General features: G+C 46.7%; 1 protein-coding gene across 6 annotated transcripts in view; it reads right to left on the bottom strand.

Annotated features, from left to right (window-relative positions):
• Nucleotides 1-23,297, bottom strand: part of ABCC8 (ATP binding cassette subfamily C member 8) — a 77,217-nt gene that overhangs the window by 50,451 nt on the left and 3,469 nt on the right. For 3 of the 6 annotated variants that reach the window (XM_058688387.1, XM_058688384.1, XM_058688390.1), the window contains 6 exons: nucleotides 20,150-20,271; nucleotides 14,344-14,510; nucleotides 12,448-12,690; nucleotides 11,438-11,626; nucleotides 4,406-4,570; nucleotides 1,199-1,354 (listed from right to left, as the gene is read on the bottom strand). In XM_058688387.1, the coding sequence (XP_058544370.1) occupies nucleotides 1,199-1,354; nucleotides 4,406-4,570; nucleotides 11,438-11,626; nucleotides 12,448-12,690; nucleotides 14,344-14,510; nucleotides 20,150-20,271 (1,042 nt within the window). The remainder of the gene's footprint in view (nucleotides 1-1,198; nucleotides 1,355-4,405; nucleotides 4,571-11,437; nucleotides 11,627-12,447; nucleotides 12,691-14,343; nucleotides 14,511-20,149; nucleotides 20,272-23,297) is intronic. The other 3 variants (XM_058688388.1, XM_058688386.1, XM_058688389.1) reach the window with 2 other exon arrangements.

Genomic DNA, 23,297 nt, shown 5'->3' on the forward strand with positions numbered 1-23,297 from the left:
TAGACATGGATAAGTGGTAATGGGGGATGGCATACAGGGCTGTCCCCATAAAAAGGACCATCAGATTCCCTGCCCTACGTCCCCATCAAGATGCCTAGCTGACTCTCTGTTCTATTTTCCTTTAAAGTCTTTCATAAAGATAAGTTTTACAGGTAAGAAGGACCAATAAAAATCACTTGAGATTAAGTTTTGTGGAATCTGCGTCCTAAGAAGCAATCAATTCTGAACTGGTAAAGTCCTTGCTCAAACCAAAGTCTGCAATTTCCAGGGATCTGATATTTACTTAGTGACTGCTCTGGGCCAGGCACTCTGGTGCTTTACTTACATCGTCTAATTGACCTGTCATAGCAACACCAGAGGGTAGGAATCATCCCCTTTTCATAAATGAGGAAATTGAGGCTCAGACAGGTTAAGTATTTGAATCAACTGGTTTCACCAGAGTCCAGGCACTTTCCTCTATACCAGGCAGCCTCTGTGGAGCCTGCAGGGGTTCTGGGATTCACCACAGTGAAGCACAAGTCCATGGTCAAAGCTCCAGATGAGAGACAGAGCAGACCAGACTAGGAGTCAGGAAAACCATGCCAAGGATTCTCCTGCTATCACTGGGGGAGAATGCGCCTCCTTCAGAACCATCCCCAAAGGTTGTTTGGCTTTAGAAATAATCATGTTTTTGATCTTCAAGAACAACACGTGCTTACTTGAGAATTTAGAAAAGCATAAAGAAAATAAAAGTCACTCGTAACCCCACCTTGTGGCCTTCTAGTTCTTTTTTCTGGGTGAGTCTGTGCCAATGTGTACACGTACATGTATTCCAATTTAGCGTGAAGCTCACTGCATGTACTGTTTTGTAACCTTTTTGGCTTAAACATCCATCATGAACACTTTTCAGTGTAATTAAGTACTTTGTTGTAACATAACTTTTAATGTCTGCAAAAATGTTCCACATATGATTATACCATAGTTTTTTTTTTTTAAGGTTGGATGCTTTTTGAGAGCCTAAATGACAAGAGAGATAGCTAGACTGTTTACAGAGTGTGAGCGAGTATTGGAAGCCAGGGTACACACCATGGAGACCCCAAGGGTGTGGAAGGTGCAGGCAAACATGGAATGGAAGATGGTGAGCCCCTAGTCACTGGGCATGTACCAGCAGATTCTGACTTTGTGCCCCCCACCCCCACCTCAGACACACATCCCTTACCTGTACTGGCATGGCCCAAAGGTTTGGGCACAGGAAGAAAAACCACATGAGCTGGTTGGTGTCGATGGCAACCAGGTTGCAGATCTGCCCAGCTGTCATGTCCCCCATGGACAGGTTGGAGGTGGACAGGTGCATAATTTTATTGTAAATCTTGGTCTGGAAATGAGAGCAGAGTATTTCACATTTGTCATCATCATCATTCTAATCCGTCTCCCAGATGCCATGTGTCTACAATATGCCAGTGCCTTCTCAGACATTCCTCCACGGGGCCCCAGAGCAGCTTTGTAAGGGGGCACTGCATTAATGGTTCCAATTTTACAAATGAGGTAACTAAGGCTCAGAGAGGCAAAGGCCTTTGATTACAGAACAAGCAAGTCAGAAAGGCAGCATTCACATGAGGAATCCTTGCCAGCATGGCAAGCTACTTCCCCAGCAAAGCAAGACCTCTCCCTTGGGGACAGGACTCAATTAGCTCTTAAATCTTAAAAGTGATCTTCGTGTCCTGTTGTATTCTTGGTTTGCCAGAGGCCAGTGGAGAACACGCTTCATAAAAATGATAAAGTGGGGCAGCTGTCTGTTTTAATGTGGCTGTCTTCAACCAGGGGAGGGGTATGTTTGGAGGCCGTGTCTTGTCTTAACTGAGCCTTGAAACAAAACAAGGGATCAGCTTGGGAAGGTCTTTCGTGAGACATGACATACAAGTATCGATCAGCCCCACCACCATGGGAGTCCTGCCCCCAGAGGACCTTGTTCTGTCTCCTCAGGGCAGATGGGGAGCAGCCATGGAAATGGCTCCCTGTGGGCTCTGATCCTAAAAGCTCTGTGTGCAGAGTGATTGTGCCTCCTAGAAACATGGCAATTTTCAAGTTATGTGCTCTTAAACAAGGAGAAATGCATTTCTGTCTTCAACGTCCTAGGGATGCCTCCTCTTAAATGAAATTCTATTGTGCATTCTGTTGTCAGGTGGACTCCCAGTCCTAAATTCATCTTTTGTGAAACCCAAGCTTTCTTGTGGATCAGGTCTGCTTAAAGCATGAACCTATCGTATGTCTTTTTTGAGTTTATATACACCATGGGTACAGTTTAAAATAATGGCAATGACATTTTTGGACAGATCTAGGCATGGCCCAGGTTATGTGAAATCAGTCTTCAAAGAATAATAGTAAATTTAGTTTTAGTGAAGTAGGAACATAGAGTAATCTATCAAATAAAGCATTATTAAATAAAGACTAGGATACACAGAAATCCACAATTGACTGATAGCTGGTTTATGTCCACAAATTATATATACAATACAAGCATGGGGCTTAATAACTTTTCATTCAAGAACTGTCATTCTTCTCAAACCCATGAAGACATAGACCTTTATCTACAATTTTATGTAAATCTCTGAAAAAAAGGTTTGTTCTTCTAATTTGTTTTATAATTAATACCAGCAGTTTCTTTTTGTGGCATATGAATTTAGCTCTCCTGGACTCAGACAGTTTGATAAGAACAATTACATGCTAATCCATTTAAAAACCATATTTGGCTCTTTTAGCATAATTGGAAAATACTGGGCTAGTGTGTAATTTATGACCTACAAGTAGAAAGATTTAATTACAAAACTGACTACAAAATTGGCTGTTGTCTATGGTGGTATGTGCCTGCCAGTCAATGGAAGAGTCTGTGCAGAGGCTGGGATTTTCAGAGAGGTTTTCTGAACTGAGAAATGACTTTGTTCTTCCTAGTTTGAGCCCCTGTGAATCTCAGAGGGTCTTGTATTTTCCTGGGCTCTTTCCACCACTCTCACATGATGAGGAAATGATTCTGTTTTCTCAGTGAAAAACCACTGGGGATGGGCAGCGTTGTCATGTACAGATGCACAATCTGTGCACAACTCCAGGGGGCACCATTCACATGGACTGTACTAAGATAACCAGAGTTTGGACTCTGACAGGGTCCCCAGCCCAGGTCATACCCTTCTCCTCTCAGTCCCTTTTCTGCAAAGCCTCTGATCCTGGCTCCCAAGGACCAGTCAATGTTAATAATGAAATGAGAAATATTTCTGTCCTGAAGTGTGATGTGGCTTTGGGATTTAGTCACAACTTCTGAGTGTTCTACTGACTTCATGGGAATTTCTGGGTATGGCATAATCTGCTAGTTGTCTCCCAAAATCCATTCTCTCCTTTTCACGAGAAGAATTTCTAGCAGGGCATATATGGCTGTCAGGAACAAAGACCACACTTTCTAGCCTCTCGAGGTGTGGCCACATGGCCAATTTCTCGTCGATGGGGTGAGGAAGGACATGTGTACCTTCTGCATTATGATTTTAAAAGAAGGCAGCATTCCCTCCTTTTGTCCCATCTTTCTTCTCTTGCTGGTTTAAGTGTAGGCCCAGCATTGGCAATGTCAATAGTCATCTGAAGCCATGGGGCAGAAGGCACATGAGCAGGCTGGCAGCCTTACAGAAGGAGCCAGGGTCTCTGACAAGTGTGCAGCTGCCACAGCAGCCCTGACTGTGTGTGGAAAACAAACTTTTGTCCTACTTAAACCACCATCTCACTGGGTCTCCCCATTCCAATGGCTGAACCAAAATTCTAAAGAGAATACTAGGGCTTGGACAACTCTCGTCACTGCCTTGCCTAAAAGTGCCCTGAATCCTTCCTGATTTTGATCACCCTTTAAACCCACGCTGGGAAGGAAACCACAGGGGGAAGGAAGAAGGACCTAGATCCAAGGGACTAGGTCCAAGGTTTAAGAGTTCAAATAAATCTTGCTGGGCCAAGATTTAAGAGCTCAAATAGACATTAGAGGCTCTCTAGTCCCAGTAAGTCAAGCTCATTTATTTTTTTTGCACCCGAGAAGACTGGTAGCAGACCCCTGGGACAGAATCTGGGGAAGGAGTCTGATGCTGCATTTGCATTCAGCAGGAAAGAATGTGGTGACCCATTAGTGACATCTGTCCCATTCTAGGCCAAGCAGGTGACATCACAGACCTCGTGCAAGGCAGAACCAGGGCTAGAACTATCGCACTCCCTGAGTCCAGCCCAAGGCACTTTGCACTCTTCCTACACCTCTTTGTCAATGGTTATTGTTTCAAAGCACTGCTAAAGGGCAACAAAAAGATAAACTCACACCGGAATTATTCTTAAGTGCCCATGAGGATGAATAACGCGGTTCTTACTGCTAAGTGAAAACATAATTAGCCTGTATTGCAAAAAGTACCTGTATTGCTCCTCTCAAGTTAATTCCAGTTTCGATGGCGACATAGTAGGATGCTTGCAGAAATGTTCTTTGCAGTAGGAGGGCAAGGAACAGAAGCACGGCCAAGACGTAGGCATTAGCAAGGAACTCTTGGGATGAGACAAAGTAAACCCCAAGAAACTGCGTCTGAAAGAGAATTCAGAGGTGGCTGTCGTTGCTAGCAAAATGACCGCCATTAGCACCTGTTACTGTGCCACAGTGGCCATTATTACAAGACCCTCCATGCTTGCAAAGCTTTATGCAGTTGTTTATGAGGGAAATTAGACTAATAAATCCAACTAAACATTCTTCTAGCCACAGGGAGAGGTGTCTATCCCCTCTTTATCATCCTACTTAGGAGAACAGAATGTGGCCCAGTTCTAACCTCATGCCCATAAATATGACTCTCAGCTTTGTGGCCACCGGGCCCAGGGGAGATCACTCTGAATGGAACAAGAATAAATAGAGCAAGTCACAGAGCGGCCAAAACCAGAACTGCCTGAACAAATCCCACAACGTGTGTTCTCTGCTACAAAAAAACCGGAATGAGCTGAGGTCTTGTCCTACACTCACCAACAGCCTGCCCTGTAGAAATTTCTGGGGAAGAAAGACCAATGGGAAAACTGTAGTGCTCCCAGGCGAGATGAAAAGTCATCACCTATAATAGGCTGGAGAAGATTTTAGAAGCCCCTGAGCCTCGTGGGGTCCCGGGACGTCCTTTTAACTCGAAGGTCCTCTTGTTGCACCTCTAGCAAGATCTCAGATGATAAGCACTGGGAAAAACCAAACATTTTGACTCTGTTGCTAAAGATACCAGGAAACAACAGCATGCCTGTTTCCAAATTCAGCATCAATAACTCCCAGGAAAACTTTGATCCTGATTAAACCTTTGCTCCCCAGCAGAACCACATCAATGTTTCCATGAAGACAGCACTCTCTCCCCTTTCTGAGACTCTGCCCTGAACTCCAAAAGCCATTTGAAAGGGGATAGGAGCTGCTGCAGGCTAAAGGGTGGTGGGAACATAGTGATGAGAAGGAGGCTGAGGGCATGTCTATGGCCAGGATCAGGTCCATGGGGTCAGAACTCTAAAAGGAGTCTTTTTTCCTAGAGTCAGAAATTCCTGGATCTCGGATACAGGGCTATCGAATGGTAGTAGAAAAGATCTGGGCCTTCTAAACCAGCCCTGCTTCATGGAGCTTACGTCTATCATCTCTCCCTGGATCTGTGGGAAGGGAGGCTTTTCACAGACACAGAGAGAGGAAGCAGGAAGCAGACACAGAGAGACCACTGAGGTCTCATAGAGGAAGGCCCTACCAAGGCCTGAACCCCTGACTCTGTCTCATTTGTCACAGAACCAGAGGGAAAAGCAGAAGGAGAAAAGAGAGGGTAGAGGGTGGGGGTGGGCTGGAGGCAGCAAAATGGACCTTAAAATTAGGCTGCAGGGGTTGAGACCCGTATCCTACAGGCAGGATACAATATTTATCAGGCACAGAACTCCATTCTCATAATACACTAATGAGAAGAATGCCATTATGAGCCTAATTTTGTACATGAGGCAATGGTGTCTCAGCATGGCTATGTGGCTGGTTCAAGGTCACACGCTGATAAGGGACAACATGTAAACATGAACCTGTGTGATGCCAAAACTACGACCCTAGACGTACTACCAAAGCCTTATCCAGCCTTTTGACCTTGAGTCTCCCATTGTCAGCTACAAGCTTATGACTTATGGGGGACAGAAACATGGCCACTTGGCTGGTTCTCAGTCAAAAAAGAAGGCATGTGGGTTTGGGAAAGCCTGGTCCTATCCAACACATTTTGGAATTCTTAGGTTCTATCATCTTCTGCAGAGACCCAGCTCTGGAGAATGGAGCCCATTATGCTAAAGCAACAAAGCACATCATGGGAATTTACCCCAAAGGAAATAATTTCACACCAGGAAATAGCTGTATGTGAAAAAAGTATTCTATCTCTGGATTACAGCAAGGGGAGAGTCTGAAAAGCCATGTGAATGTCCAACCATAGAGAATGGTTAGGTATGGTATGATGCTCATGGGAATACCACACACTCAAGAACACTGATCATCACAAAAGCTCTCAAGCAGCAAGGACTGCCATGCATGTGCTATGTCACAATGATCAGAAAACACATAGGCTGGAGAATGAGGACTAGAAAAGTCAAGTGATCACATATGTTGGTGAGAGTACGGGTGGCATTTGTTAAATACACTCATCATTGTTTTCACATTTTTAACAAAACAACAAATTCTTTTTTTGCAGCTTTAAAGGCAAAACCTTGACCCCTTCCCCCCATAACACACACACACCACAGGGTCAGAAACTATATTTCTTTGGATCAAGAATTCCGTGGCCTATTAAAATGAAACTCTTCCTGTAGGTATAAGTCATTAGGACATTATTGATCTCTCTTCAAAGAGAGACATAAAAGGTATGGAGCCCAGAATAGCTAAGTTTTTATTAAGAAGTGGGAACTAAACTAGCCAAAGAGACCTGAGGTACTACTACCCAAGGAAGGCAGGCATTGGGGAGGTTTAAATGGGTATGAGGGCACTGACATTGCCCAGCACCTTGAAGGCTAGAGAGGAAAGGCCAAGGACCTGCAACATGACATCTGGCGGGAGTTAAATGCTTCAGAAGATCAGATACCCTCGTCCCACATTTTCACAAGCTCTCAGGGAAAGAAACTGTGTTTGTTTCCGGGGGTGCTCAATACATATTTTAAATCAATCAATGTATATGCTCTTCCTTCCCATCTACTTTTTATAGAAGTTATACATTTCCCATTTTTAAGTGTTTATTTTTGAGAGAGACAGAGAAAGAGTGTGAGCGGGAGAGGGGCAGAGAGAGAGGGAGACAGAATCCAGAGCAGGCTCCCGGCTCTGAGCTGTCAGCACAGAGCCCGATGTGGGGCTCGAACTCACAAACCGCTGAAGTTGGAAGCTCAACAAACACCCAGGCCCCCCTACATTTCTCCATTTTGCAGTTGAGCTGGGTTCATTGCACAGGTCGGACTAGAACCTAGGACCCTTGACTCTATAGTTCTGACCCTCATTATCCCTGTCTGGCCAGAGATATGACTGGAAAGCCCTCCTTCCCTTGTTCTCTAGAGCTTAATGGAGAGGGATCACATGGGCTTTTGCTTCTTATTTTGGCAGGAACCAGAAGATTCATTGCCCATAGGTCCCAGCCCTGGAAGACCCTGGGTGAAAACAATGACAACTATCTTTGAACACTCATGGGCCAGTGTACCCAACCATCCATCTATAACCAGTTATGGTGGTTTAGAGCCTGGATTTAGAGGTTAGCCACATCTGAGTTTGAGTCCTAGATCATTATATATTAGCCACTGTGTCTTTATGTAAGTTCTTCAAACTCTCTGAGCCTCAGTTTCCTCACTGTAAAATGAGGCCATTAAGGGTTTCTACTCAGAGAGTTGTTGTGAGAATTTAACGTAACAATGCAGCTAAAAATATCTAGTAAGCATAAGCACTCAATATGTGACAACTTCTATATGATTCCCTGAAGAATCATTTCTCCTGTGCCTCCTGAATGTCAGGCATAGAGCTGGGTGTTGGGCACCCGGAGGTCAGATAATGCAGTTCTTGTCGTAGGGGACTCAGGGTCAAGTTGGGAAAGAGACAAGGGGTTTTTGATGGTGCAAGCCCCGGATGTTATGGAAGCACAGAGGAGGGGAATCTAACCCTATTAGAGGAAGTCTTCCTGGAGGAGGTGACATCTGAGCTGAGTCTTGGTGGCTGAGAGGGGTTAGTGAGAGGAAGGGAGTCCTGCCAGGCCAGAGCAGCTGCATGGGCATTGCCATGAAGAGACCAGCCCACACACTGACATCACAAAGTCACAGAAATGCATATAAATTTACACAGTCACCCACAACAATAGCTACAAATACGTGTACTCAAATAGGGACACAGACACACATGGAAAGAGATAAACCAAGAGACACAGGACAAATAGAAGGACATACATACAGAATCATAAACAGTTTCCAGGAGAACTCATTCAGAAACACACGTACACTCACAAACTTACACACGTTTCCCCTCTGAGGTTAGAGGCTGTTTGAAGCTTTGGCCCTCAGATCAAACCCAGACTGTTCTTTCTCTGCTCAACTAATGGCCAAGGGCAGCGCTGGCAGGTTTCAGATGCTGGCAGTTCATTATGAATCCAGTTCCCTTGCCCTACAGCCAGATCAGTGGCATCCACAGCAGGTGACAGATTGTGGGTGGGGGTTAGGTGGGAGAGGAGGCAGTAGAGGGGGAGGTCATGGGCTGCTCCCAGCCAGGGTCCCAGCTTTCCCTGGGGTGTGGCAGACGGGGCAGGAGTGTGGAATTAAAGAAGAGATAATGTTTGTCCTCGCAGATGCCAAGGGCGGTGTGATTCCTGCCAACTGTGAGTGTCCCGGAAAGGGAAGGGAGGACAGGGCAGCCACTGACAATGATGTAAACAGTCGTGTCCGGCTGTGCAGACTACAGCAGCGTGGATTGAGGCTGAGTGGAAAGAAGGGCTTTCTCACAGAGAGGGTTGTTAAATGCTGGCACACGTAGCTAGAGAGCTTCTGTCCTTGTAGGTTCATAAAGACCAGAACAGCACCTGTCTCTCTGAGTTAGAGCCATTGGGAGGCAGGGGGATGAACCGAATGACCTCAATAAATGACCCCTCTGCCCCATTTTCTGGGTCCAGAAGCCCAAATGAAAATTAAGCCATATCCCAGGCAACCACACGGTTGAGGATTCTTTGCTGCTGACACTGGAGACTATATTTACTTTCACCTCTTGTTTCAGTGTCTGTAATTTGCTGATTGTATTTGGGCTGCAGGGAACAAATATTAAATCTGATAAGGCCTGCAGCCACTGAGGCAGAGCCATCTGTCTCAGGGATTTATGTACTGACGAGTAACCAGGACAAGAGCATTCCAACGAGAGGGCGGTAAATCCCAGGGTTGGTACACAAATAAAGAGAAAAGAGACCACAAAGCTAACGTTCGGATGAGCTAAAATTCTAAGTGCTGTTCTCACTACCTCTCTGGCACATCCTGCCTCAGAGCTCTCTCACCAGCAGAAGCCCACCAGAGCTTTGGGAAACACAGGAAGAAGACAACAATGTGGACAAGCTGACAAGGGCTCTGGCTTGTGACACCCCCCGCCCCCCAATAGTAACAACAGGCCCTGTTGCTACAGAGTTATCAATGTAGAGTATTCTGGAGTCATCTATGGTCAGACTAGAACTGAAGGTAACACTCTTGTAGACAAGAGGAGATGGCCCTTCCTCTCTCTTTTGGGGCCAAGTACAGCTCAGAGGCTCAAAAGCCATCAAGGTCGAAATAAGCAAGAAGAGTCCTGACATTCGTGTTGAACTAGAAATCTGCCCATCTTAGCCTGGCCAACTCATACTCATATGTCAAGGCCCCATTCAAATGCTAGCTCCTTTATGAAGCTATCCATGACTACTGGCTGAGTTAGTCACTCCCTCTTCCTACAGTTCCCTGTATACACCCCCTCATAGTAGGGGATATATACTATGGAGTGAAAGAGACTTGGGTTCAAATTCCAACTCTGTCGCCAAGTAACCGAGAAACACTAAAGAAAGTTACCTAACCTCTCCACACCTCAAGTCCCTCATCTGTAAAATGGGGATAAAAATACCTACTTTGTAAGTTATATGGTATGTGAATGATATCTCAATAAAGCTGTTACCAAAAAAAAAAAAAAAAAATTACCCTAAAAGGTTGTGTTAGGCATGAGATGTGACAACACATGCATAATTCCCACAAGCAGCCGTGCATGCGTTAAGTGGTCAGGACGTGGTTGTCAGTATTGTGAATGGTCCTCATCATAACCATTGCCTCTGGATTCCCACAGCCCAAACCAGGCCTGACACAGAGTAGGGTTCAATAAATATTTGCTGAATAAATCAGACAAACAGATTTGGAGTGTCTCATACTGCTGATCAGAAGTGCTCAGCTGATTAATTATATCTCTTAAAAAACTTAATATAAACCTCCAGAGGATTAAATGCTCTCTGCGATCTTAGAGCCAAGGAGATGAATAGCATTACACAAGGGAATGTCATAAATCATTAAGGTCCCTAATTAGCAATTCTCAGCACCATTTTCAGACTGTCTGTTTGTGGCCAGAAGTTTACAATGATATTCCTGCTGGGAAAATAAAACTCTGAGTCTTGTTACACGTGAAAAGTTTTCCATTTTGTGGCCATCTAAACCTAAGTGGCAGCAAGGAAACAGATAAAGGAATAAAGTACCCCACCCTCATCCCCAGAGGGGATGCCATTGCCCCAGCAGGGAAAATCAACCCCCACAAAGATTTCCTGCTTCTTTCGTCCAACAGATTTCAGTCTGTAGCATCTTTAAAGCTGCAAAGGCCATTGGATATCATCTAATCCAATGAGTTTCAAGTACTTTTAAAACATGGAATCCTTTTGTAAAAAGAATTTTTGATGGGAAAGGCCCACATATTCATAAAACTGGGTCAGCTTTGAGTGAAATCTGGAATGGGGGGGAGAAACTCATGGAGGTTTCCCTCTTGTCACCCCCAGCAGCAACCTCCAAGATGTCCCTGTAGAGCCTTGAATGCCAGGATATACAGAACTGAAGAAGACAGATTGTGAAGTTGTTTAGAATCCATTAGGATGATGTAAACTTAAGCCAACATATCCAACAAATCACAGAAGCCCTAGACACTGAGCAAACAAATGTACTTCCTACAACTTTCTGAATGAGTAATAACTGGGAGAGGAATTATGGCAATGATGGCAAGGTGAAGAGATGGCAAGAGCATCATAAATCTTCCTGGGGCACAAGCTTGCCCCCTGGCATTTCTGTTAACCACATGCAGAGCATCTTCTAGAGGGAGATATTGCCAAGGGCTTTGTGCGTGTGTGATTGGCCCCTTGCACATTCTCATGTACAAGGGAAAATCTTCCAAAGGATGCCCTGCTCTACCCCTGGGATGGCCTACCTTGGGCTGGAAGACGCGGTTTTCCTTCCCAAGGTGGTCCACAATCCCGAAGATGCACAGCGGCCCGGCGAAGCCCAGCAGGTCAGCCAGTATACGGAAAGTGCTGCTGAGGACCAGGCGTCTCCCAAAGGCACGGCAGAGTGCCTGCCAGATGGCCCGGGCACCCTGTGTGCTCTGCGAGTCCTTCTGCTGCCCAGAGAGACCGATGGCCTGGTCAGAATGGCAGAATCTGGCCTCCCAGGAAGTCCCTGGTTCCTGCTGCCTGGGGAAACTTTTCTGCAGACAGGTGAACTCCAGGAAGAAATCACTGAACCATCAAGTGCATGGTGAGGTGGGCCCTCTCAACACCAACACAGTCCAGATGGGGAAACTGAGGCCAGATGATTGATCAAGGTCACACAGCCGGTCAGGGACCATGTGATGAGCACAGCATGTGGCACACTCATTCGTCACCACCTGCATTGCATCTCCCTCAGTGTCTACCCCTCCTCCCCATGCTAGGGCAGAGGCAGCAAAGGAACACTGGACTGGGAGTTGGGACACCGGCTCTGCCACCTACCAGCTGTGGGCCAGTTCTGCGCCTTTCTCAGAGCCTCCGTTTCCATGGTAGTGATAGAGGGAGACCCCCTACTTGGCTCAACTTACAGAATTCGTGCAAGTGTCAGGCCACTAAATCTCTGCTTTAATATGGGTGAACATTCCCACCTTGATAAGTCACTGAACTCCAGAAGGAAGAACATAGGACATGAGGGAATGCAGTGGGGTCACACCCCTTCTCAGGACCTCAGTTTCCCCCATGTGGACAACAAGGGTGTAAGGGCCATTCTAGCTGTGACAGTCCTATGAATCTTTAGTTCTGGACTTGTCCCTGGTTCACTGTGTAACTCAGGGCAAGCCTCTTCCCCTCCATAGGCCCTACCAGGGGTTTGACCTGATGCCTTCTGAGGTCCCCATCTGTGACTGTAAATTAAAGGGAGGGGGACGGATGGTGAGGCAGGGCCCCCACTGACCGCTTGGGTGTCAAAAGCCTCACAGAGCCGCTGGTAGTTGGTGAGGGCCCTCATGGCAATGGGCAGCTTCCCAATGGCTCGGAGATCAATGGGCTTCTTGTGGGCAGTCTTGATGAAAGCATTCATCCACCAGTAGGTGCCTTTGGATAGCAAATTCACGAAGGGCTGCAGGAAGCGCACCCCCAAGTCCTGTAGGTCCTCAGGGGGCTTTACCTCCCTTGGCGACTTGAAGAAGATATATCTCTGTGGGGCACATGGGTCACAGGGGATGGGTAAGTACAACTTCTCACCACCCTCCACTTTGCCCCAGAAAAGATCTGGGGTTGTGACACCCCACCCTTGACCTCTAACATAGGGGGCCATCTCTTGCCTATTCCCAGGAAATGGGTCCCCTCCACACCTCCTGGCCATCAGTGCCAGGGCCTCCTGGCTTATAACACTTCATTGAGGTCTGCTCTGTATCCCCTTGGCTGGGTTGGGTTGGATCTAAGCAGGACTGGGAAAGAACAGAAATCTCCCGTATACCATCTTCCCCACAGATCTGAGGACATTACCATGTTTCATGTCGGGTTTGCAGGACATGGAGCCCTGCAGACCTGCCTCTTCCACTTACTAGCAAGGTGTCTTTGGACAAGTCTCCTCTAAAAAGTTTCCTTTGAAAGTCTAAAATGTGGGTGGTACTTGCATCCCAGGGGTGCTGTGAGGGTCAGTTGAGGCAGGGAGTGAGGTTGGCCTTTGTACCCTGTAAATCACCAACTAAACAGGGGTATCAGAGAAATGCAAATGCAAGTAGCACTTCACACTTATCACCCAAATGGGGCTGGCCCATTGCTTGTTGGAGGAAGGGAGACGGTTGTCGTATTCATTGCTAGTAGATTACAGTCTTTCTGGAAGGCAATCTGCAACATTGATTAAAATTTAAAATACACAGACTCTTTGAACTAGCAACTCCACTCCTTGGACTCTATCCCAAAGAAATAAAAACAGCAATACATAAAGATAGAAGCATGTTGAATACACCATTATTTGTGAAGACAGAAACTTGGCAACACAGTGAATGCCCATCAATAGGGTAATGGCTGAATAAATTATTGCTCATCCACATGATGGAATATTATGCAGCCATTAAGAAAACTAAATTAGCCATACCAGACTTGGAGGGAGTCCTAAGAGATATCTGTTGGGTGAGAAAAGCAAGATGCAGAAAACTGTGTATAATATGATCCTATTTTTATAAAATGAATATTGAGAGGAAAAACCTTACTCTTACATGTGTTGAGAAAAAAGAACCTTAAGTAGATACAAGTATATGATATTATACTAATAAAAACCAAGAATGGAAGTGCACATATTAGGTTGTTATCTGGGTTACTTGGGGAGTGGGGGAAGGTCCAGGGAGCATAGAGTAGGAAGAGAGGAAAGAGGTAAAGGGAATAAGCAAAAATGATAACAAAACAAGACCAAAGACATGTATGCAGCCACATTTACTCCTTCAGGTATATGTGAAACTATGATGAATACATTAACTCCCTTCCCCCAAAACAACAGAAACAACAACAGAGCTCGGGGGAAGCCAGTACTTGAAGCTCTTTTCCCTCTTCTATGGGATTAAACTCAGAATCCTTCAACCTTGGCTAACACATCCTATCACTTCCATTCCCTCTGGGATCCTCGGGTAGAGGGCAGTGGGACCAGATGGAATGTTCCTCTCAAAACTCCCCCACCGGCCTCAACTCTCCTTTGGGGGTGGGTAAAGGAGGCTGACTGCTTCTAGGGCTTGGCTAAGAAGCAGGGTGGGGTCCCACATCCAGGGGAAGGACACTGATCAGAAGCCCCGCCCTGGCTACGGTGTGTCCTGAGATGGGTGCTGGGGTGGCCCAGGAGTGGTCTTCTTACCCTCACCCTGATGACATTGACCTCCACCAGGAGCAGCATCCCGTAGAGGATCACCAACAGCCCCGTAAGGCAGAAGCGCAGCTGTGAGAAGCCGATGGCATGGTCATAGAACTTGACGAACTTGATCGTCTTGGTGATGAAGGCCAGGGTCCAGTAGACTAGCAGGGCTGCAGGGGAGAGGACATGTGTGTGTGGATTTGCACGTGTGTGCAATCATGGGTGTGCAAGTGTGTGGGAGAGAAGGAGAGAAAAGAAGTATGTCAGGAAGGACGTATCTGTGTGAACAAGCCACTGTTATGGGTGTGAGAGCACATTTCTGAATAAAAGGCTGTGTGTGTGAATATATGTGTGTAATTTTCAGATGGTATACATCTGAAACATTAAAAAATTCATGATAGGTATGTTCAAAACATTAATAATCTTGTAAGTCAAGGGGCACCTGGGTGGCTCAGTCGGTTAAGCATCCGGCTTCGCTTCGGGTCATGATCTCACAGTTTGTGGGTTCGAGCCCTGCGTCAGGCTCTGTGCTGACAGCTCGGAGCCTAGAACCTGCTTCAGATTCTGTGTCTCCTTCTCTCTCTGCCCCTCCCCTGCTCGCTCTCTTTCTCTCTCTCTCTCTGTCTTTCAAAAATAAAAAAATAAACACTAAATTTTTTTTTTTTAAGTTTTGTAAGTCGAGCTGGTCAGCCAAATTTCCCTTTACAGTAATTAGTAAGAAAAATAGGAAAATTATGTCTTGAAGTTAACTAAGTTGTAGGCGCCGTGCCAAGGAAGCATTTTAAGTATTATGTCACTTATTCCTTACAACAACCTTGTGAGGGGAAAAGTGCCATCACCCCTGATTTAACAGACAAAGGAATTAAGGCTCAGAAAGGTTAAGTAACTGCTCAGTCGGGAGGTGGAACTGGACCAGCCTGATGCAGAGCCCATGCCTGGAGCCTCCGCCCTATAGTGGTTTGCTTGTGGAATTTCTAAGCCTGGAAAATCTTAAAGATCCTTCGACCCACTCTTTCATTTAATAGCTGTCCTCCTCTATAAAGGGGCCCTAAAGAGGTTGTGACCTGCCCGAGCTCACTGCAAGCTTGAGTGTCCCCAGGATAGAGCCCACTACAGCATGATGATGCTCCTCATGGAGCCTGGGGGACTGGGGGGTGCGAAAAAGGAAGTCACAGTTCTGTGAGGCAGTGTGTACGGTGGTTAGAACAGGGCCTTGCAGCCAGATATGTTTGGGCTCAGATCCTGTAATTTAATAGTTATGTGACTTTGGGTAAATCATTTAACCCATCCAGGCCTCTGTTTCTTCACCCATAAAAATGGGGATGATAACAGCACTTCCTCAAAGGTTGCTGTGAGCATTTAGCACAGTGGGCCTGGTACACAGCGGGTGGTGCTCTTTGGACATCAGCTGTTAATATTTTTGTTATCTCCAGATTTCAGACCTGGAACCATAATCATCAGAAGCTATCAGTAGATTCTAATCTCTAAATTCTCACCGCTACCACCTGCCAATAAACCACTGTCAGCTGGCAACCAGAGGAAGGAACAATAATAAGCCCCCCTTTAGGAGATGCTTGCTTTAGCGTAGGCAGCTCCTTCCCCCTCACTCCCTAGAGTCCTATGCAGATAAGGCCAGCCTACATTCCCTAGAGCTCCTCTCTAGTGGGGCCACAGAGAAGGAGATACCTTCAAGCTGCCCTCCATCCCTAGATGGGCCTGGTCACACAAATGCCAGGGCATCTCTTGGAGACAAAAGTTGGGGTCTGCCCCAGCCTGAGTCTGGGCTGGGAACTAGGCCAAGATGGTCAACTTTCCCAGAGAGGGACAAATGCCATCTATCTCAGGTCCCTGGGTGAGGGCATTAGGATAGGGGGCAGAAGTGTCTGCTTTCTGCGTGCTACCCGCCTCTTGACAGGACTGGGATGATAAACCCCTCAGCTTGGTCTGGTGACGAGGTCACAGGGATCCCACAGCTGGAGGCCATCACCCTGCCCCCACACCTACACTCCCCAGACAGGACTTGAGCATCAGAACCTCTTTGGCCCTTCATGAAGGTCACTTTTGGGAGCCAAGACTTGAAAATATGCCTCACATGGGTCTTAACAGATGTGGTCTGATTTGCTCTTCATACAAATCCTGTGACTTAGACAGGGACTTATAATTCCTGTCCAGATACAGAAACTGAGGCTCATGGAGTCTGAGTTCGTGTCCAAGGTCACACAGGGAGTTAGTGGTGGACCCAGGACTAAGCCCAAGGGTTATTTCCACAGTGCCAGACATCGCAGCCCTCAGCCAAAGCTTAGGGCTTGACTGAGAGAAAAGCAGAAAAGGACAGTGGTGTGACAGGGGGGCTGCGGGCAAGTTTTAGGTTCTGAATTCTCATTACCCCAGCATCTTCCCTGTCCCTTTCCACACCCCACCTATTACCAAGTTCTACTTTACTTTTTTTATTTTTATTTTTTTTAACGTTTTTTAATTTATTTTTGAGACAGAGAGAGACAGAGCATGAACAGGGGAGGAGCAGAGAGAGAGGGAGACACAGAATCTGAAACAGGCTCCAGGCTCTGAGCTGTCAGCACAGAGCTCGACGCGGGGCTCGAACTCACAGACCGTGAGATCATGACCTGAGCCGAAGTCGGACACTTAACCGACCAAGCCACCCAGGCGCCCCATGTCTACTTTACTTTTAAATATCTGGGCCACCTGGGTCACCATCATATCTCCTCGGTGGCCACCATCATATGTCCCCTGCACTACCTGGAGGGCTTTCTCATGGTTTCTCCTCTTTCCCTCTTGCCCACTTCCAGAATTGCCTCTGTAAAGCAATGTATGTGATCAAATATGATCTCAATGCACCCATGTTCCTAACAGCATTATTCATAGTAACTAAAAGGTGGAAGAAACCCAAGTGTCCATTGACAGATGAATGGATAAGCAAAATGCATTATATCCATACAATGGAATGTTATTCAGTTTTAAAAAGAAAGAACATTCGTCAGAATGCTACATGCTACATGCTACAACACGGGTGAACCTTGAGGATATTATGCTAAGTTAAGCGAGCCAGTCACAAAAGGATAAAACAGTGTATGCTTCCACTTAGACAAGGTACCTAGAGTAGTCATGTTTGTAAAGATAGAAAGTAGAATGGTGGTTTTGAGGGGATGAGGGGGTAGGGGAGAGAGGAGAATATGGAGTTACTGTTTCATGGATACAGAGTTTCAGTCTGGGAAGATGAAAAGTTTTGGAGATGGATGGTTGGATGGATGGATGATGATGGCTGTGCAAATGTCAATGTACTTAATGTCACAAACTGTGCATTTAAAAGTGGTTAAAATAATAAATTTCATGTATAAGTTACATACACACACACACACACACACACACACACACACACACACACACCCCTCACACACCCTAATCCTCTATGCCATGGGATAAAGGCTAATGCCTGGGGTCTGCCCCAGCCTGAGTCTGGGCTGGGAACTAGGCCAAGATGGTGAACCTTCCCAGAGAGGGACAAATGCCCTCTATCCGTGGGTGAGGGCATTAGGATAGGCATACCCGCCTGGTATGGTTCCCACCTGCCACTCCAGCCTTCAAAGTTCAGCTCTCTCTGCTTTCTGCATTCCAATCACTGGTTTTCTTCCAGATTTCCTAACGTGCTTCTCCTGTCTCAAGACATGCTGTTCCCTCTGCCTGCAATGGTCTCCTCTCCCTTCTCCCAGGTAGTTCCTACTATCCTTCAGTTCTCAGCTCAAATGTGACTTTTTCATAGAACATTTCCTTGATCTCATCTGGTGCCTCAGGACCAAGGTCATTTTGTGGGTTCAACTTTCTGCAGGATTCCAGACCTGTGACCAGACAGGAGTCTTCTCAGAGGGCCAGCTGCTCCCCAATACCCACTGTCCTTAACGCCTGCAGCTCATTGGGTACTCCTCTCTGCTTTTCCCTGTTCTAGAATTTCTGGCTCTGCAGAGCAAAGCTCTATAAAAAGAGAATGGAGGGAGTTAGTCCTTGTTCTTTGGAGAAGAATGGTCTATCGATAGGTGGTAATTTGTGCTTTAAGGAAAGAACATTACATGTTTTCCGGAAAATGAGAAAATAAACTCAGCAAATGACCAGACAGGATGTTTCTGGGGGCAACAGTCCATCAGGCACTGGGGTTAATGAGGGGTTCTCTGCATGAGGAGATGCTTCTGAGTCTTCAGGAGAGGGAGGCTCTCTGAAGTCTGTACTTAACATCTCTCTCTCTCAACTTGTGCCCCCTAGTCTCCCGACCACACTCTCATGGGGTCACCTGGGTAGGGGGTTAACCTGGATGATCCTGATAGAGCCCAGCTCCCACCCTACATGGGAAAATACCCTCTGCCCCCTCATGACACTGTGCTGTCTCTGGCTTGGCACAGAGTGTTCCAGACTCCAGATGCCAATTAGATGTTGTGACTCCTAAAAATCATAGCCTGACTTAATGACACACAGTCTGACCACAGCCTAACAGTCAGAGGTACAGCCCTGACCTTCGACATGCAGACTGAGCCAAACACAGAGGTAGACCTCCAGATTTATACCTTTGGCCCAAGTGGTTTGATTACCCTTAAACACACAGTCTCAGAAGCAGTTAAGAGCCTCCTTGGGTGCCAGACTCCTGGGATCTAGACCTGGTTCTGCCCCTTGACCGGTAGGGAAGACTAGTAAAATCACTTAAGCTCTGAGTCTCAATTTCCTGTTGTGTAAAGGGGAGATAATAATAGTACCTACCTCTTAGTGTTGTTGTAAGGATCAAATGAGTTAATGTCAGGACATATCTGACACATAGCAAGTGTTAAATGAATGTTCGCTGTCATTGTTTGTAACCTCTCTGAGTTCAGTGTCCACATCTGTAGAATGGGGATAGCAATGATACCCATATGGAGATTGTGGAAATCAAGTGAAATAATGCATGTAAGCCTGGCACACAGTACATGCTCAACAAACATCAATAGTCATTCCCCGGGACCCCAGCCACATAGTGTCAGAAGGTTTAAGTAAGCACTCCTTCTTGGATCTTTCTAAATGTTCACAAACTGCAGGCTCTAACTCTGGGGTCCTGGGGTCTAGGTCTTCTCTCTCCAGGTAACCTCATCCACACTCAAGCTTTAGGTGCCACCTGTAAGCCCGTGACCTCTGAAAGTATACATCTCCAGTCCTGACCTCCCTCAAGTGCCCGGCTCATTTATTCACCTGCTCATTTGACACATGGGTTGGCTGCTTCAAACTCAACATGTCCCAACCCCGCCCCAGCTCTCCAAACCCCAGCCCCTGCTCCTTTGCCATGTCAGTTATTAATACCATCACTTGCCCAGGTGCTCAGACCCAAAGCCTAGGTGTCTTCTCTGTTCCTCTCTTGCCATTCTTTCTCTTCCTCTTTTGGCTTTTCCCACACTGGACTATTTGCCAGTTTGTTCCTACCAGAAGGCCTTTGCACTTGCTATTCCAAACCTCGGAAAATTTCTTCCCCTAAATACCCACACGCTTTCTCTCATCAGAGATCTTTCCTGACCACCCTATATAGACAGCAATACAGCCATCACACTCAAAGACTTGCTCAGCTTTCTTTTCTTCACAGCATCATTCCTCCCTATTTGTTTATTCACTCTCTTTGCCTGTCTGTCTTCTCCCACACCAGAAGGCAGGGATTGTTTCAGCTCCACTTCTGAACCTCTAGCACCTAGAACAATGCCTGGCACATAGTCAGTGTTCAGAAAACATTATCTGAAGGAATGAATGGAGGTAACCATCCCTCTCCCCTCCCCTCCCTCTCCCCTACCTATCAGCAGCTTGGGGAAGTTGGAGGTCTCGATGTTGTGATAGTAGACCACGGAGGTGACAGCAGCCATGAATGCCATCCCGGCTGGCATGTACAGGTGGAGATGGCGGGACTCAGTCACCCTGGGATGGGGGAGAGGGAGAAAGAGAGAGAGATTGGAGGTAGATGGGCCAATAGCGCAGCCCAGGCTTTACGCTTCGGATTTAGCACACAGTAGGGCCTCTGGATCATACACACAGCTCCACTTCTTATACTGACAGCTCTGCTCAGCCTACACAGATCCCAAACATGCTCTTTAGTTAGGGGCCCCCGAGTCCACACAATGAGACTATGAGGGCTCAGTATCCAGGCTTTGGAACTCATGACCTTCTCTCCCTGGGTTCGCGCTTATAGAACCTGCCATGGGGAAGCCAGCTTTGGCAGTCACAGCTGGAGAGTCTTCAGCCTGGAACCACTTCTCTGGGAGTGAACACAGCTGGCTTCCTGTCCCTGGGGTCCCTTGGGCAGTACAGGGACCCGTACACCACAAGTCTGTTAGTGACAGCCCCACTTAGCATGAACAGCATAAATCAGCATTGGACCCAGCCCCAGGTGGTGCAATGACAGCACTGATAGTCAACATTTATTGAGCATTTACACTGTGCCAGGCACTGTTCTAAGCACATGATGTATATGAACTCATTTAATCTTCAGGAAATCCCATGAAGTCTGTACTCTTAGTCTCATTTTACAGTTGAGGCATAGAGAGGCTAAGAGGTCACAGTTTTGGTTTCTTCCCTTGGGATGGTGATGGAGGCCAATACCAGCTCATCCCCTCCCCACTGTAACTCACGGAGGTCTCTGTGGTGGGTGGACTCTGGTCTGGTGACAAGACCTGTAGGGAGCCAGAGCTCTCTCAGATTTCACGCTTCCCCATGACTGGTGAGGAAGCTCATTACTTAATTGGCCTAACTGTGCCCTTCCACAGCTCCCTCCTACAGAAAGCAAAACCCACACTGCTCAGCCTGGCACCAAAGGTCCAGATGATATGGCCTCAAGCCACTTTTTCAGCACTGCTCAGCCCATTATTTCTGCTGAGGCCATTTTGAGACCCCCCCCCCTCCATTTCCAGAAGGCCCCCTCCAACTTCCCACCTCGGTGCTGCTCTTGCTTGCATTGCTCCTTCTGCCCAGCATGCCAAGCATCCCTGCCCTCAAGAAGCTGACAGTGGGGAGAGGGCAAACACGCTTGGAGCTAACCTCCTGTCTAGGCAGTCTAGGGAAGTGATATTGCAGATGGACTGAAGGTTGAGAGCACAAGAGTAGGTGGACAACCAAGGAGAACTTCACAGAGGAGGTGGCACCGGGCTGGACTTCGAAGGGGGAACTAGAGTTCAACAGAGAAGGAGGGAGGACATGAGGAGAGCCATGAGGGGGCCCTAAGTAGTCTGGTAAGACTAGTGTATAGGGTGTAGAGGCAGTATGGGCTGTTTATCAAATAACATGTTCTCCTCTTGCTTTGCTAAAAGAACCACAAGTTTGTTCTAGCAGCAGTGGGCCCAGCCCTAGGGAATGGATGGTGATTGGTTCAAGCAGCCATGCAATTCCACATCCCTTTGCCAGTGATTGGTCTAAGGATGGCCATATAACCCAATGCTGGCCAATGAGATGCAAAGGAAAGTCTGCAGAGGAAGATATCATGCACAAGGAAGAGACATATGAGAGCATGTCCCCTTTGCCTTTGCCTTCCTTTTTTTTTTTCTTACTTTTTTTAAATGTTTTATTTATTTTTGAGACAGAGAGAGACAGAGCACGTGCAGGGGAGGGGCAGAGAGAGAGTGAGACACAGAATCTGAAGCAGGCTCCAGGCTCTGAGCTGTCAGCACAGAGCCTGTCGCTGGGCTCAAACTCAGATTGCAAGATCATGACCTGAGCTGAAGTCAGCCGCTCAACCGACTGAGCCACCCAGGCACCTGTGCCCTTGCCTTCCCAAGTGATATCCGGAGCTTGGCAGCCATCTTGTGACCATGGGGAAAGATTCAGTAGACACACAGAGGATAAAGCAGAAAGATGGGAAGAGGCTGGGTCTCTGATGACATCACTAAGTCACCAAACCAACTAGAGAGGTGGCCTCCAGATTTCTTAATAAATGAGACCATAAATGTTGATACTTTTTAAACCTTAGTTAGTGGATATTCTCAGCAAAAGACTTAAACAGGAGGTACAGGGCAGTCACTAATGGGGTCACTGGGAGCAGCCAACACCCTGTTCAGGGGTCTTCAAAACTCCTGCCTTTGTACTCCTTGAAATAAGTTTTTGAAAAAACTTATACTCCACACATTTTTAAGTTAAATGTTATATCATAAGTTTAAATAAATTCATTTTTGCAATAGGAGGTAGAAATGATAAACATTTGATATAAGGAAATAAGATGAAGATTAACCATAACTGAAATAAATATTTCATGACATAACTGAACAAAACAGACTTTGGCTGCTTTCCTGAATAATATACACTGAATTAGGTTAGAAATTAGGTAAAAGTTTTTTATATACGGGTTTTTTCCAGTGTATCGTGATCTAGGAAAACATTCTAGTTATATTGCTAAAAAAAGTATTTCCTCCCTGACTTGTACTGCTTTTGGTGTTCTAAATTCAGAGCTCCACACAAAAACAAAACCCAAAGGAAGAGAGGAAGCCCTATAGGTTTAAGATGCCTTAATTAATCACTAAATGCGGCTTACCCTAAACTAAGCCAGAGTTTGAAGACTACTGCTTTAACTAGCCTCCACTGCCCCCTGCCCCTAGACTCCCAGGTAGGTCTGCAAACCCAGGCCAGGGTGGACTGGGGGTCCCACAGGGCAGGATCTGTGGCCTCTCCTCTTGTCTGCTCCCTTCCTATGTCCTTTCTTCATGCTTGCCTGCCCAGGGGTATGGGCCCACAGATGGAGGCCAGCAAAGACCGGGTGGCAAGTATCCAGTTCAGGAGCCAGCCTGCCTCCTGGGGAGGAAATGGCAGTTTGCACTGAGCTGGGGAGGTAGGGGATACAGATGCAGCCCCACACAGGAGGGGCTGCTGGCAGCAGGCAGGAGGGAGTCCCTGACCTGGTTCATTCTGGTCTCCCTCATTCTGGGAGATGTACTATCTGCCCAGGGCTCCGCTATTCCATT

This window comes from Neofelis nebulosa, chromosome 10 (assembly GCF_028018385.1).
Source record: "Neofelis nebulosa isolate mNeoNeb1 chromosome 10, mNeoNeb1.pri, whole genome shotgun sequence".
Taxonomy (NCBI): Eukaryota; Metazoa; Chordata; class Mammalia; order Carnivora; family Felidae; genus Neofelis; species Neofelis nebulosa.